The 16,845-nt window shown below is 50.4% G+C and overlaps 1 protein-coding gene across 1 annotated transcript in view; it reads left to right on the top strand.

The window, feature by feature from the left end:
• PRKD2 (protein kinase D2) overlaps positions 1-16,845 on the top strand; it is a 32,458-nt gene that overhangs the window by 1,135 nt on the left and 14,478 nt on the right. The window contains exons 2-10 of the mRNA XM_052655492.1: positions 1,988-2,126; positions 6,196-6,327; positions 10,523-10,677; positions 10,782-11,004; positions 12,271-12,348; positions 12,424-12,577; positions 13,607-13,724; positions 14,003-14,080; positions 15,563-15,821. Coding sequence (XP_052511452.1) covers positions 1,988-2,126; positions 6,196-6,327; positions 10,523-10,677; positions 10,782-11,004; positions 12,271-12,348; positions 12,424-12,577; positions 13,607-13,724; positions 14,003-14,080; positions 15,563-15,821 — 1,336 coding nt within the window. The remainder of the gene's footprint in view (positions 1-1,987; positions 2,127-6,195; positions 6,328-10,522; positions 10,678-10,781; positions 11,005-12,270; positions 12,349-12,423; positions 12,578-13,606; positions 13,725-14,002; positions 14,081-15,562; positions 15,822-16,845) is intronic.

Here is a 16,845-nt window from a genome sequence, read left to right as displayed (position 1 = left end):
TCCGAGGTGGGGTGCCCCAGAGGCCTCCCCGAATTGCATGTCCCTGCATGTTGTTGTTCGCTGCAGACAGCAGGGAGGAAGGGAGGGGCCGGCCAGGTGTAGGCGCTGAGAAGGAGCAGGCGGGAGCCCCAGATGTGGGAGACCTCCCTGCCTGGGCCCACCCCAGCCTCCGACTTGGTGGAAACAGGAGAAATTGAAGCCGGGACGGCCTGGGCGATCGGGTGACATGTGTGAGTGTGGGTGTGGGTGCACACCGGACTAACTGCCAGGGGCAAGTGAGGTCTCAGAGACCAATTTCTGCCCTCCCCCAGGCCGGAGGTGTGTGTGGAGGGGCAGGCACGCCTCTTCAGAATCCCCAGAGGTTCTGAGGTCTCTGTCCCCGCTCCTGATCAGTGTCCCCACCCTTCAGCTCTGAGGCTGGCCTGTCAACAGGAGCCTTCCCCACTCCACCCCACTCTTTGCTTTGGACATCACAGTCACTGGGATTGAGGCCTGGAGAATCTCGTCAAGGGGAAAAGCATGTGGGACACAGTGCTTGAATTCTAGAACGCTGAAAGTTAGAATAGTGGGCTACTCTGCTGTTGGAATTTTTGACTTTAAAAATGTTAGAATTCTACATTGTTGGAATATGCAACTGCTAGGTGGCCGACTCCTCTGGTGTTGAAGTGTTCAAACATTAGACCCTGAGGTGGTTGAAATACTAAAACATTAAAATGTTGGAATATTCGATTCCCATGTTGTTAGAATCCTAGAGCATTAAGATGTTAGAATTTTGGTACCCTGGGTTGTCGAAATCTTTCAGACTAAGATATTCAAATATTAGAATCTTAGTTTGGCAGATCCCTACAACATTAAAATGTTAGGCTACTGCTAATCTAAGTAGTTAAAAGTCTAAACCTTATAATAATTTGTTGGAATCTAGAAATGAATCCTATCATAGGAGCATGCTGGAATCCCCAAATAGTCAAATTCTAGAATCTTCTTAGACTCCTGGGAATGGATTCTCTGGGCTTCAGAGAAAGCACGAGGAACCTGGCCAACTCTCCCATTTTACAGACAAAGAAACTTAGAGAAAGACCCCCGGGGGCAGTCAGGACTGAGTCCTGGCACTTGGGGACCCTCTCCCAGCAGCAAGAACAGATTAGTTTCCTTTTGCCACCAACCCCTCTTCCCCTCAACCAGCTCCCACACCCAACTCAGCCTGCTCTTAGGGGAAACAGGCTGGGGGGAGATCAGTTGTTCCCTGGGTAAGATTCTTTATCTGCTCAAGTCCTCAGCCTACCCCCTCAGGCCTCACCCCAGTTTTCTTTTCTGCCCCCCTGTCCAGGTGTAGTAGGGCCTCTTTCCTTCCTTCCAGCGGCTCCACCTGGGTGGTTTCACTTTCTGTTCTACAGGTTTCATTTCCTGCCCCCCCTCTCCCTAAGCTGGGGACCGGGGCACCTGGGTCCTTGGGGCTTTGGGTGGGGGCACCCTGCCTATCTTCCAACTCCTTGGGGCCCTAGACTTTCTGCACCCCCCCACCCCACCCTCCAACCAGGAGTCTTAAATCTCCTCCTTCCAGATTGCCCAGCCCCAGTGCTGGGCGTGGAGCCAGGTAACAGGGACAATAGATTCAGGAAGGAAACTGGTGGTTAGGGGACAAGGAGGGGGGAGGCGGGGGGTGCTGCGGGAGCAGGAGGTGGTGTGGAGATAAGGGAAGGGGTGCTCACTCAGCCGTGCCCCTCTAACTTCCAGAAGATTTTAGGTCCCTAAGATCCCAGAGCCAATCTCCCTCGCCAACTCTGGCAGGCAGCTCTCGCCCACTACACCTGGGTCTCTGGGACCCTGCCCGGCTCGGCTCGAGCTGGGTTTGGGAGGGTACTGGCAGGAAGCAAGGGACTGCGGGGTCTCTTGAGTTTCCGGGGGAAACAGACCGCCCTGCCCTGGGAAGGTTCCAGACCGCTGCTCTGAGCTTTTCCGTCACCACGTCCCTCTCCCGCCCCCTCAGTTCCCCGAATGTGGCTTCTACGGCCTTTACGACAAGATCCTGCTCTTCAAACATGACCCCACGTCGGCCAACCTCCTGCAGTTGGTGCGCTCTGTCGGAGACATCCAGGAGGGCGACCTGGTGGAGGTGGTATTGTCGGGTGAGAGGCCGAGGCCCGCCTTGGGGCGGAGCCTCGGGGGGGGGGCGGGACATCGGTAGAAGGCGGGGTGGGGTAGGCCCAGAAACTTAATTCTTCGGTTCTAAGCACTGGCAGCAAATTAGTAGCCCAGCGGGAGCTCTTAAAAACTCCCGCTTCGCGGAATGGGTAGATGTGGTCCTTGCACACTGTGGAATTCGCCGCGCACTGAACGTAAATGAGCCAGAGCAACCCGGATGGATCTCACACACCTTGCTTAAGGGACAGAAGCTAAGCTAGGCATTGAATCATGCCATTTACGAAGCACAAAGACATTTACGCTATTTTGGCAGAAGCCAGGAGAATGGGTGCCTCTGAGGAAGCTGCGGTGCGCGAGGGGGTGGGGGCGGGTCACAGTGGTTGAAACTTCCATTTATCCATCAGGACGCTGGTGACACGGCGTAAACAGTTTGACGGTTCATCGAGCTATGTGTTTCTGATTTGACCCCTTCTAGACCTACGTGTCACCTTGATATAAAGTTCAAAATGTTTTGCTGTCTGTGTCTCCCCTAGATGACATGCTTAATTCAGTCAGGTTCTGCAGCAGGAGATGAAACCCGGGCACCTGGATTTTCAGCCAGAATCTAGCCCACCCACTGGCCATTCCCATTTGATAGATGCGCAAGCTCTCAGCACTTAGAGGAATCTTTAGCCCTTGGTTCTTTCAGAAAAGGCTGAGGTGGATGGGAAGCACCTTCCTTACTCAGGCTGTGTGTCCCCCCGTGCCCCCACCTCCACCCCCACCCTGAGTGCTGCAATGCTCAGTAAAATTTGCTGGATGGATGGATGACAATTAGAAGTTTGGATTTACCTCCCTCCTGGAGTCTCACAACCGTTGGATGTTTATCTGCATCCTGGTCTCCCCCCAGACCCTAGTCTTGTTCATGTAGCTGTCTTCCTGATGCTTTCACCGGGTGCCTCCAGGCATCTCAGATATAGCCTGTCCAAGACAGAAATCTTGATTTTGCCTTCTTTTTTTTGTTGCACCGCTGGGCATATAGGATCTTAGTTCCCCAACCAAGGATTGGACCCATGCCTTCTGCAGTGGAAGCGCAGTGTCTCAACCACTGGACCACCAGGGAAGTCCCCTGCCCTTCTAACCCTTCCCTTCCCACAATCTTCTCCAGCTTGGTGAAGGATATCACCATTCACACAGGTGCTCATGCCCCAAACCTTGGGTCATCCCTGACTCTTCTTTTTCTCTTACCCCTTTACTTGGTCCATCATCAGACCTACTGATTTCACCCTTAATTTACATCCTGAAGCCATTTCTTATTCTCTCCATGGATCCAAGCCACCATCACTTCCTGCCTAGATTATTGCAGTAACACCTAAGTCAACTCATGACATTCCACTGTTGAGAATCCTCCCGTGGCCCCCCAGTACCCTTGGAAGAAAAAAATGCAAACTCCTCCTCAATGTGGTCTCAAGGCTGTGCATGACCTGGCCCCTGGCAATTCCCAGAATTCATCTCTTAACACTGTCCTTCTTTCTTTGTTCCAACCATCTTGTCTGCCTTCTGTCCCTTGAAGAAGCCAAGCTCCCTCCCACCTCAGGGCCTTTGCCCTTGCTGTTTTGTTTTTGGTTTTGGCTTTTGGTGTGTTTTTTTTTTTTTTTTTTTTTTAACATTTCTTTACTTATTTTGCTGCGCCAGGTCTTTTTTTCGGCTTGTGGGATCTAGTTCCCTGTCCAGGGATCAAACCTGGGCCTCCTGCATTGGGAATGCAGAATCTTAGCCACTGAATCACCAGGAAGTCCCTATTCTTTGTGTGTGTGTGTGTGTGTGTGTGTGTGTTTCTTGTCTCTTTCCTAAAAGAATGCTCTCTGAGAGTGGGGCGAAAAATCTCCCTTGTTCAGAGCTTTATCCTGAGTGTGTAAACAGTGCTTGGCACATAGAACCCAGTCCCCTTTCAGTTGCATAATATAAGAAAGGTAACTTAATGACAGACAAAAATTGGGGTGGGGGTAGGGAGCCCAACAAGATTTAGTCCAAAAACAAAACTTTAAAAACAATAGCTAACATATTATTGAGCATTTTCTCTGTGTCAGGCAGTTTTAACAGGTTTCCAGGACTTCCCTGGCAGTCCAGTTGTTAGGTCTCCAAGCTCACTGCCAAGGGCCCAGGTTTAATCCCTGGTCTGGGAAGTAAAATACCACCAGCAATGTGGTAAGGCGCAAAACAAAACAAACAAAAAAATAAAGCTTTCCATATATTCATTTAACCCATAAAAAAGAACTGTAAGCAGATAGTATTAAGATACTGGGCACAGAGACATCCCTGGTAGTCCAGTGGCTAAGACTCTGTGCTCACAATGCAGGGGGCCCGGGTTCGATCTCTGGTTGAGGAACTAGATCCCACATCCCACAGCTAAGATCCAGTGCAGCCAAATAAATACTTAAAAGAAAGAAAAAAGATACTGAGCCTGTTCTGTGCTAGATTCCTGCGTGGCCCAGACTCTGACCTTTTTCAGGCCTATATCCTCATGTCATCTCCTCAAGAAAGCCTTCCCTGACTACCTATTTTATTTTGGCCGTGCAGCACAGCTTTCGAGGATCTCAGTTCCCCAGCCAGGGACTGATCCCCAGCCCCAGGCAGTGAAAGCACCAAGTCCTAACCACTGGACCGCCAGGGACTTCCCCTGACCACCTATTTAAAATGGTACCTCTTGCATCTTCCCTATCTAACCTCTTTGCTTAATTTTTCTCCCGAGCATTTACTGACTTCTCACTTAGTGTATATTTTGTTGCTTAAAAATTTCAGAAGCAGTATGTATAGTGGCTCAGGAAGATCCCCTGGAGAAGGGAATGGCAACCCACTCTAGTATTCTTGCCTGGAGAATCCCACAGACAGAGGATCCTGGCGGGCTATGGTCCATGGGCTTGCAAAGAGTTAGACATGACTAGCAACTAACACTCTCAAGTACAGGGTTAAAAGCATGAACTCTAGAGCCACCCTGGCCTGGATTTGAATTTGAGTTCTGCACCTTGCTAACTGACCTCGGGCAGATTGCTTCACCTATCTGTGCTATAGTCTTTTCATCTAGAAAATAGGGATAATCATGTACCTCAGTGGGCTCTTGATAAGGGTAAATTTGTTAATATTATAAAGTACTCAGCACAGTGTGGCTCAGTGGCTCAGTGGTAGAGAACCCACCTGCCAACGCAGGAGACACAGGTGTGATCCCTGGACCAGAAAGATCCCCTGGAGAAGGAAATGGCAGCCCACTCTAGTATTCTTGCCTGGGAAATCCCATGGCGGGCTACAGACTCCACAAAAGACTCTAACACAACTTAACAGCTAAACAGCAACAACAACTCAGCATAGCGCCTGGCACAGAGTAACTGCTAGATTGAGAGACTGTTAAATGAGAGTATTTCTCTTCCTTATTTTGTTTGTCAGTCTCCCTTACTAGAGGCCAGGCAGAGATTTTGTCTGTGTTGTTCTCTGTAGTGTCCCCAGCCCCTGGAACAATATCCAGTAATTATTTGTTGAATTTCCATTTTACGGATGGGAAAAGTGAGAAACATAGGTATTTTTCTTTTGTTTTGTCTTTCTCTTTCTCTCTCTTTTTTTTACACTTCCCAGATCAAGTAGATCAGAAACTCTGAGGGTGGGACCCAAGCATTTGTATTTTCTTTTAGTTAAACATTTTAAAATTGTGATGAAATATACATAAGATAAAACTGCCATCTTAACCATTTTAAAAGTCCAGTGTTTAGCAGTGTTACTCGCACTCACATTGTTATGCAATCAACCTCCAAAACTGCTTTCATATTGCAAAACTGGAACTCTGTACCCATTAAACAACTCCCCATTCCCCCTCCCCTCAGCTCCTGGCATAGGTACATAGGTGTTCTGGCCAGTGGTGGAGCTGGGATTTGAACCCAGGTCGAATGTAGGATGCGAGTAAATGATTGAAAGAGAGATCAAACCTTGCAGCCGGGAGGACTGTTGAGAAACCTGGGAACGCGGAGGCTGAAATGGCCACCGCTGGTCGCGGCTCAACCATGCGCCCCTCCCTGCTGCCTGCAGCTTCGGCCACTTTTGAGGACTTCCAGATCCGCCCGCATGCCCTCACCGTGCATTCGTACCGAGCGCCTGCCTTCTGCGACCATTGCGGGGAAATGCTCTTCGGCCTAGTTCGCCAGGGCCTCAAGTGTGATGGTGAGAGACCGAGGGGGCTGGAGGCGGGGCCAAGAGGAAGGGCGTGGGCGCGAGGGCGGGGCCGAGGGGGAGCTCAGGACCTGGAGGTGGGGCCTAAGAGGGGGAGCTCGGAAGGCGAGGTGAGCGCCCAGAGGCAGGGCTTGGGAGAGGAACTGGAGGTGGGGCAGGAGGCGGGGCCTGGGTTGGGGGCGGGATCTGGGTGGGACTCGGTTTGGGGGTGGAGGATGGGGACTGGGAGGTGGAGCTCCGAGGGAGAAGTAAGAGACAGAGGCTTTGGGGTAGAAAAGGGGTGATGGAGAAGAGCGCGGAACCCGTACCAGTCAGGCACCAACGGGAGAAACAGAACCTGTGGGGAGCACATATTAAGGGATTTGGGGGGAAGGAATTGGCTTCCAGGATTGTGGCCGCTGGCAACTCTGAAATCCACGGGGTGGGTCGTCAGGAAGGGCAAGCTGGAGCTCTGGCAAGAGCTGAAACGTCTTTCCACCTGGGAAATCTCAGGTTGCTCTTTAAACCTTTCAACTGACTGAAACAGGCCCACCCAGATTAACTAGGATGATTTCCCTCCCTTAAAGTCAGCTGATTGTGGACTTGAATCACATCGCCAAATACCTTCGCAGTAACACGCAGATTAATAACTGGATGCGACACATGAAGCTGACCGTCAGCGTCCACCCCTTGGCAACTTAGCACTTCCTTCTCCTAGGGCTGTCCTAACAAAAGATCATGGGCTGGGTGGTGTAAACAATGGAAATTTATTTTCTCTTGGTTCTGGAGGCTGGAAAGTCCAAGATCTGGGTTCTGACAAGATATGGTTCCTGGTGAGGGCTGTCTTCCTAGCTTGCCGATGACCACCATCTCATTGTGTGCTCACATAGCACGTGGGGAGAGGGCGATTTTTCATGTCTCTTCTTTTTATAAGGATCCCAGTCGCCCTGATCAGGGCCCCATCCTTAGGGCCTCGCTTAAACTTAATTCTTTCCTTAAAGGCCCCATCTCCAAATACAGTCACATTGATGATTAGGGCTTCAATAGATTAATCTGGGGGAGAACACAAGCATTCAGTCCATAACAAGCAACCTTACGCATCTCCTTAAGCCATACTTTAAAAAAAAGAAAGGAACACAGTGTGTTCCTTTGAGACAAGTTGTCTTAAGGTTAAGCCCAAGAGTTGGGATCCACAGGTTCACTGTCTATGTCTTTGACGCTTCTGATCGGCAACGCTGAGATTACGCCTACCCTGAAGATGAGGGCGGCACTGCTTGGCTTAGCTGGGCTCTATTCACAGCAAAAGAGGACCATCCATTCTGAGATGATGATCTGCACCACCATTGTTTATTCATTGTGACCCACCATGAAAGAGTATTCTCAGATGTTCCATTGTCTAAGGATCTCCAGTTTTGTGGCAGTCAGGCTCATATGGAAATCTGGAGTCCCTGATACCCTATGTTTCAGAAGGCCCACAGCACTGGTGAGGACTCTTATCATGCATTCCTAAATATGGGACTTCCTTAGTGGTTCAGCAGTAAAGAATCAGCCTGCAATGCAGGCAGGAAGTGCAGGTTCAATCCCCGGGGTCAGAAAGATGCCCTGGAGGAGGAGGGCATGGCAACCCACACCAGTATTCCTGCCTGGAGAATCCCATGGACAGAGGAGCCTGGAGGGCCACAGTCTGCCTGTGTGCATGAATGCTAAGTCGCTTCAGTCATGTCCGACTCTGCAACCCCATGGACCGTAGCCCGCCAGGCTCCTCTATCCATGGGATTCTCCAGGCAAGAATACTGGAGTGGGTTGCCATGCCCTCCTCCAAGGGATCTTCCTGACTCAGGAATCAAACCCATGTCTCCTGCGGCTCCTGCATTGCAGGCAGATTGTTTACCACTAAGCCACCAGGGAAGCCCAGGCTACAGTCTATGGGATTGCAAAGAGTTGTACATGACTGAAGCTACTGAGCAGCAATGGCAGCCCTAAATATCCTTGTGGAGGACTTCCCTGGTGGGCCAGTGGTTAAGACTCCACTCTTCCACTGCAGGGGACACAGATTCGACCCCTGGTTGGGGAAATAAGATCCTGCATGCCGCATGGCCAAAAAACAACAACAAAAAGCAAAGCATAATTAAATACACTTGTGGCATTATTTAAGGGCTCTAGAGATAATAGCTGTATTAGGCCCGCAAAAGCCAATTTAGTGCATTCAAAGCTGCTATCAATACTGCCATCGTCCACACATCGTATCCAACTCTTGATGTCTTGGTTTGCATAACCTTCATCACGGTGTGTTCCTGGTGTCATTAAGTTCTAATGGCCATTCTCCAAGTGGACTTCATTGGCCTGGCATCACAGATGATGGTCCAAGTACACATGGTTCCAAAAGAGGCCCAAATGTCTGTCCTTAATGCTAGTGACAACCTTCCTACAGGAGATTGACTCCACTTTGGTATTCGTGCTAGGAGTCAAAGATGAGTTTCTGAAATTCTGTGAAGCATGTGAGTGATTAAAGACAAATTGAGATATGGTTCCTGTGTGCGATTTGCCATCCTGGAACTCCTAGCAGTGCCAACAGCGGTCCTGAGGCTTGCATTTGCAGTTGTGACATTATGCATTCGAGACTGCCTAGGAGGAGGAATTGCTGAGCAGGAAAGTCTGTAACAGGCAGGCTGCCAGAAGACAGGTTTCATGAGATGTTTCAAAAAAAGTTTCCAAAGGATGGAGGAACATTTTCTTTCTTTCTTTTTTTTTTTTTTTTAGTATTTCTTTATCTGTTTGGCTGTGCTGGATTTTAGTTGCAGCATTCCAACTGTTAGTTGGAGCATGTGGTATCTATTTCCCTGACCAGGAATCAAACCCAGGCCCCTTGCATTGGAAAGCATGGAGTCTAGGCAAGGGAGTTCCTGAAGGAAGATTCTTTGCTCCAGAGGGCAGTCCTGGAGTCATCTGGAATTATCAGAGATGTATGGAGAAGCGTTCAGGAAGTCCAGTAGGAAATGACAAGCTGAGCCTGACTCTATCATGGTCAAGGATTAAAAATAGAAAAGAAAGAACAAAGTCACACTTCCACCTGATATGATATAACCATCCGGAGTGGGACTGAAAATGTGCTCTTTCTCCAGAAGGCAATGCCCTCATGTGATAGTCCCTTTTCTCCTTTGATATCCTGTAACTTAGATATTGGGACTCTCCAGTTTTCTCAGTGGCAAAGAATCCGCCTGCCAATGAAGGAGACGAGGGTTCAATCCCTGGGTTGGGTAGATCCCCTGGAGAAGGAAATGACAACCCACTCCAGAATTCTTGCCTTGGAAAATCCCATGGACAGAGAAGCCTGGTAGGCTACAGTCCATGGGGTGGCAAAAGAGTCAGACACGACTTAGCAACTGAACAACAACTTACATATCATGATATAAGTGAAGTGAAGTCGCTTAGTTGTGTCCGACTCTTTGCGACCCTATGGACTGTAGCCTACCAGGCTCCTCCGTCCATGGGATTTTCCAGGCAAGAATACTGGAGTGGGTTGCCATTGCCTTCTCCAGGGGATCTTTCTGACCCAGGGATCGAACCCGGGTATCCCACATTGTAGGCAGATGCTTTACCGTCTGAGCTACCAGGAAAGCCCATGATATAAAGCTAGTTATTATTAATATCTTATGTTATAGGATAACGGGGTAGAAGAGGGAAGAAGAAAATATTTGGTATCCGCATGTATTCATAACAAAGTAAGGAAGAAATAGTCATAACTGTGAAGTCCTCGGGGCTGCAACTAGCCACGTGGCTTTGGCTTCCTTGTCTTCCTTCTCCACTGCCTGGTCCATGTTTCCCTCGCCCTCAGCCAACACCTCACCTGCCCAGGGTGGTGGCCCAAACCTTTCTTTCTCTCTTTTCTGGCTGCCCTACGCATCTTGGAGCTTATTTTCCCAACCAGGGATCGCACGGCATCGTCAACTGTGAAAGCGCAGAGTCCTAACCACAGGACTGCCAGGGAATTCCCCAGACCTTTATTCCTGCAGTCTCCCAGCCCTTAGCAGTTCTGCCTGAATTGGGTTTTGTAGTTTTCCGTTGAAGTTAATTACACTAGGAAGAGGTATCTCAAGGGATCTGCTCTATTCCAGAGCTTCAGAAAAGGAGGAGGAGGGGGTGAGCGGAGCTTTAGAGCCCGGACCCGGTAGAGGCTATGAATCTGACTGTCTGGCGCCCCCTACAGGCTGCGGACTGAATTACCACAAGCGCTGCGCCTTCAGCATCCCCAACAACTGCAGCGGGGCGCGCAAGCGACGCCTGTCGTCCACATCTCTGGCCAGCAGCCACTCGGTGCGCCTGGGCACCTCCGAGTCCCTGCTCAGCATGCCTGATGAGCTGGTGAGCGGCTGGGGGAATGGAGAGGGTGAGTGGCTGGAGGCTGAGGGGGCTCCGGTGTGGGGACGGCTCACTAGAGTGTCCCCTCCACTCTTGACGTCTGATAGAGCCGTAGTACCACCGAGCTCATACCTCGCCGCCCTCCCTCGTCCTCCTCTTCATCTTCGGCCTCGTCCTACACTGGTCGCCCCATCGAGCTGGATAAGATGCTGCTCTCCAAGGTCAAGGTGCCACACACCTTCCTCATCCACAGCTACACACGGCCCACCGTCTGTCAGGCTTGCAAGAAACTCCTCAAGGGCCTCTTTCGCCAGGGCCTGCAGTGCAAAGGTCAGCGAGGGCCCCCGGGGTGGAGGTGGGGACAGAGTCAGAATCCACCCCCACCCACACACACACTCTAAGAGGCTTAGGATCTCAGCTGGGCTTGTGGCTGGAAACAAGAACCTCTGGCCTGTTCTTTAGAAGCACAGGGTCTCAGAGGGGAGTGCCCTGAATCCTGGTGTTCTAGAACCTTTGGAATTCTGGAATCCTAGAACCTCAGTCCTTAGAAACTTGTAATCCTAGCACCTGCGAAATCTAGATTCCTATGACTCTCAGCATGGAATTCTAAAACTGTAGAACTTGAGAATTCTCAAATCAGAGAATTGTAGAAACATGTTTCAAGACTTCTGGATCATAGGGTTCAACAGAATGTATCACAGAACCTTAGATTCAGAAATATTAAAACTCTCAAATTATAGATTCTCAGGTGTCCATTGTTTTCATACCTTATTCAAGACTCCCCAGTATATTTAATTGCACTGAGCCAACTACAGCTGCATGCAACAAATTCTGGTAAATTCTCTTTTCATATCTATTCTATGACAAATATTTTCTATATCCTTGTTATGGTTTCTGAGATACACCCATCATTTAAAACTGGGCATTTAATTTCCAAATACATGGGGTTTTTAAAGCAAAAAAAAAAAAAAGATTCTCAGAATGTTACAACTTTAAAACCATAGGAAGCGAGAATCATAGAAACCTAGAAACAACACATTTGAGTCTGAGAAGTCTAGAACCATATAGCCTTGGAGGCATCCTAGAAATCTAGGATCCCAGAACTTTGAATGACCAAATTCTGGAATACCAGAAGTCTAGACCCATAAAAAGTTAGAGCCATCCAATTCTAGGATTCATCAGAACAAACAAATTCTAGAACCTTAGATGTTTGGAGCTAAAGAACCATAGAAACATTAAGTTCTAGGTTAATGGGTGTACAGAATCCTAAGAATTTTGACACTCTTAGATTCTAGAGGGTTAGAAGTCTAGAATCATAGAAGTGTAGAATCACCAAATTTAGACTCCTTGAGTCCTAGGACTGTAAAGCTTTGAACACTTCATCTGGCCCTCTTCCATTTAATCGAGCCACTCCATAGTTGAGGACTTTGACTCAAAGGCAGGATGACCAGAGTAGGATCAGTTAGCTTTCCTGCTCCACAAAGCAAGAACAGACTCTTTGAGCCTGGGGGCTAGGGGTCAAGGGTCAACCCTTAGAGGTGACCTCTCCTCTCCCGCTCCCACTCATCTCCACATTTCTTGTCCTCCTACCACCAGATTGCAAGTTCAACTGTCACAAACGCTGCGCCACCCGCGTCCCTAACGACTGTCTGGGGGAGGCACTCATCAATGGAGGTAAGAAGCTAGGGGTGCTGAGTGAAAGGACGATAAGACTGGGTGGAGGCCCCTCTGATTTCCCTGTCCCCCCAGATGTGCCCATGGAGGAGGCCACTGATTTCAGCGAGGCTGACAAGAGCTCCCTCACGGATGAGCCAGATGACTCTGGTTTCATCCCTGGCTCCCACTCGGAAAATGCTCTCCATGCCGGCGAGGAGGAGGAAGGCGAGGGGGGCAAATCTGAGAGGTACCCAGGGCCCCATCCAGCGAAGGCCCTTCCCCATCCCTACTGTGGGTTGACTTCACCCTGTACTTTTCTATTTCCCAGTTTCCTGAGACCTGTTGCAGGAGTAGCAAGCAACCTGGTGTGGTCGAAGCAGGGAGAACGAGGGGAAAAGGATGGGACGTGAAGCCAGGGAGGGGGTGGGGTATTCAGATCACAGTGGTCACCCCGAGTTTCCTCCTAGTGCCACCGACTCTGGCCGCCTGGAACCTCAGAATCCCTTTCTCCCAGGTCTTTCCTATCATTAACAGAGTGATAAGCTATCAGAGCTGGACCTTGAAGCACTTGAGAAGAGAGGGCTATTGGGAGAGGCAGCCTATTTCACAGAAGAGGAAATTGAGTCTCAGAGAGGCAAAGAGATGTGGCCACAGTCAGTCCAGTCCAGGTTCTCACAGAGGGATCAAGAGATTGTTGGCTCTGGAGTTGCACAGTCACTTAATTTTTCTCTGCCTTCATTTCCGCACAATAGCAATATATGCTATTGTTACAATAGCAATATATGCTATTGTTACAATAGCAATATATGCTATTGTTACAATAGCAATATATGCTATTGTTACAATAGCATGATGTGCACAGCGGCACAGAGGCTGAGCCGCTTGCTCGGTGTCACACAACTGGCTCCACGATCAGTGGGTTCAGAACTAATTACCGCTTATTGGGGGCCCACGATGTGCCAAACACTCTGTTAAGCTCCTAAGAAGGGCTTCACTTCTCACAACAACCCCTTTGGGTTGAGAAACTGAGGCACGAAGAGATTAGTACTTGCCAGGTAGCCTGACTTTGGAAATCAGCCTCTTAATGTGGGTCTCTCAAAGAGTCGCCTTCCTCTTTATGGTAAATCTGGAAACACAGGCAAAAAAGTGCTGGCGAAATGGCCCTAGCTACCCAGAGATTGACTCCCACTTCCCCACCCCTCCCCCTGCTGTAGCCCCAGGCACTATGGTTATTTTCTGCTTGTAACCTCTCACTCCTTCTCTCTCCGACTCTCAGCTCCCTGGGGTACATCCCCCTAATGAGGGTGGTGCAGTCAGTGCGACACACGACGCGGAAATCCAGCACGACGCTTCGAGAGGGCTGGGTGGTTCATTACAGCAACAGGGATACACTGGTGAGTGGGGGCGGGGAGCCAGGTAGGTGGAGCTAGAGTTGGAGGAGGTGGGGTTTGAGGGGGCGGGGCTGGTTGGGGCTTGGAGTGGGCGGAGGCATGCTGGAGGCAGAGCTAGAAGTGGGCGGCTCTAGGGGTTTGGGGGCGGGGCGGGATTTGGGGGCGGGACTAAGGCAAGGTCTGGGGTGAGGCGGGGCTAGAATTTGGCTGGGGTTCGAGTCAGAGCAGCAGTAGTATGGGGGGGCGGACGACCTCACCCTCTCAAGCACCTCTCCCAACAGAGGAAGCGGCACTATTGGCGCCTGGACTGCAAGTGCATCACGCTCTTCCAGAACAACACGACCAACAGATACTACAAGGTGGGCCTTCTGGCTCCCAGGTCCCCCAGCGCTCTCCTCTTTGTCCGCTGTATTCTCCCTTCCGCTCTTAGTTGCTTCAGCCAAATGCCTGCAAATCACACCCTCTGCCCAACCCCTGCTTGTACACTCCATTCCCATCAGCAAGTGTCGCCCACGTGGACGCCGTGCCCTCAGTTTGATTTCGGCTCCACCACTTTTCAGCTGGGGGACGCAGGCAAGTTACTCCACCTCTCTGCACCCTGCGCCTCTCACCTGTAAAGGGCGTCCAAGAATAGTCCTTGCCTCAGGGCTGTGCCGGAATTCAAAGAGATAATCTGTGTGGAGCAATTAGTTTAGGACCAGGCGTCTGCTAAGCTCCATTAAACTCCCAGTAATTTCAAGTGTGTTATCATTATTACTTTATAATTAATTTATTCAATTCTTTCTTTGTATTTATTCATCAGTGCCTCCCATGCCAGTCCTGGGTTCCAGCGAGTCTCCTCCCGGGTCCTTGCTTCTGCCCTCGCCCTCACTGTCTTTTTCCACACAGCAGTCAGAGGAGTCCTTTAAAACCATTACAACCTCCCGGTGGCTCCCACTGCCCTTGGAATAAAACCCAGACACCTCACTGTTTACCTGCTCTGGAGCATCCTCCTAACCCGTCCCATGGCTGCTTTCTTCTCATCCTTCCCGTCTTCCTCAAGCCATGTTATCTAAAACACCATCCCTGTTGCATCATCTCCATCTCCTGGTTTGTTTGGTTTGGCCATGCAGCATGTGGGATCATCCCTGACCAGGGATCGAACCTGTGCCCCCTGCATTGGGAGCTCGGAGTCCTAACCACTGGACCCCCAGTAAAGTCCTGGCTCCTGCCTTTATTGGTTTCATAAGTTTCTCTTTCTCATTCTTTCCTTCTTTTCTTCCTCCCTTCTTTTGTCTTTCAACACTTGCCAAAGCATATTCTTCCTCTCCATAGACCCTCCACCTTCTCTCCTTCTCTGCCTCCCTCCTTGTCTCCTCTGTCCCATCCTCTCTCATTCACCTTCCATACGCAGCTAGAGAGAAATGCTCCCTGCCTTGCACTAAACCCTTCCATGGTTCCTCAGGGCCCTGGAGACAAAGCCCAGGATCCTGCCTGTGGCCCATTAGGCCCTGCAGAGCTGGCCCTAGCCTGATCTCCCTTTTTTATCCATCAAACCTGGCATACTTACTTTGTGCCAGGCACCATCCATGTAATGGGGATATGGCATATCCCTTGAACACAAGCCTTTTCTACCTCAGGACCTTTTCACATGCTTTCCCCCCAACATTCCTCCACCAGCGGGCCTCTTCTTACTTTCTGATCTCTGCTTCAATGTAAATTCCGCCAGGAGGCCTTTCTTGACCACTCCATGCAAACCAGGCTCTTCCCCACCAAACCTGGATTCTGTGTGCTCATGTGAGTAAGTAGAGAGCGCCAGGGTCTGCCCGGACCCCTCACGCATACTCTCTCTGTCCTGCCAGGAAATTCCACTGTCCGAAATCCTCACTGTGGAGCCAGCCCAGAACTTCAGCCTCGTGCCACCAGGCACCAACCCACACTGCTTCGAGATTGTCACTGCCAATGCCACCTACTTTGTGGGAGAAACCCCTGGTGGGGCCCCAGGAGGGCCTAGTGGGCAGGGAGCCGAGACTGCCCGGGGCTGGGAAACAGCCATCCGCCAGGCCCTGATGCCTGTCATCCTCCAGGATGCACCCAGCGCCCCAGGCCACACACCCCACAGTAAGGGCCCCACTCCAGGTCCCTGGGAAGAGGGGTCTCGGAGGGCTTAGGTGGGGCTCTGGAGAAGGGAAGAGCTAGGGAATGGCAGAGAGGAGAATGTGGCTTCTGGTCTCAGCAGAAATCAGTCTAAATCATTAAGCCCCAGACCTCGCATGTCACTTCCCCTTTCTGAGTCTTGTCCCGGGGCGAGTAAAGACTCCTTCAGGTTGTGAGTTCAGACTTTTTAATTAATGCTCCTTTGTGCCTGGCCTGTGCCAGACAGTACTGTGGGCCCAGCTGTGACCAAAACAGCCCAGGACCTGCTTTTCTGGGACTCAGTCCCAGAAGGAAGGCAGACCTGTCCCCAGACACTGATGACTCACAGTAGGCAGGGTTGGGACAGGGGAGCAAGAGGGCTGTGGGAGCTCAGAGTGGGGTGACTAACCCAGGCTGAGTGTCCAGGAGGGCTTCCTGGAGGAGGCAACATCCAGGCTAAGACCTGGAAGTCGAGGAGGGGTGAAACAAAGAGAAAGGAAATGGGAAATCATTTCAGGCGGAGGCAAAGGATGATCAGAGTCCTGGTTTACTATGTTATGGAGCTCATAGTCCAGGGTAACTGACAGATGTTCATCAGATCTTCCTGGGAGAATGACAAGTAGGATGTAGAACATGTGCCAGAGGAATCCGATGTGGTCCCAGGGTGACATGTGAGCTGAGACTGGGAGACGAGGAGGATTTAACTAAGTCCAGAGTGAGGGGAAGAGCATTCCTGGCAGAGGGAAGAGCAAGTGCCAAGGACTGGAGATAGGAGAGACTTTGATGTATGGGAGGCCTGGCGAGGAAGCCTGAGTGTCAGGAACGCACAACAGCAAGGGAGAGGATGAAGTCAAAGAGGCAGAGGGACCAGACACTTCCTGTTAGGCTATTTAAGGGACTTGGCCTTCCCCCTCAGGACACTGGGGAGCCATAGCAGAATTTTTTTGAATTAAAAAAATATTTATTTATTTGGCTGTGCCAGGTCTTAGTTGCAGCACACAAGAGGTTT

Source organism: Budorcas taxicolor, chromosome 18, assembly GCF_023091745.1.
Source record: "Budorcas taxicolor isolate Tak-1 chromosome 18, Takin1.1, whole genome shotgun sequence".
Classification (NCBI taxonomy): domain Eukaryota; kingdom Metazoa; phylum Chordata; class Mammalia; order Artiodactyla; family Bovidae; genus Budorcas; species Budorcas taxicolor.
The sequence above is the reverse complement of the archived record's forward strand: the minus strand, read 5'-3'. Positions and strand labels throughout refer to the sequence as shown.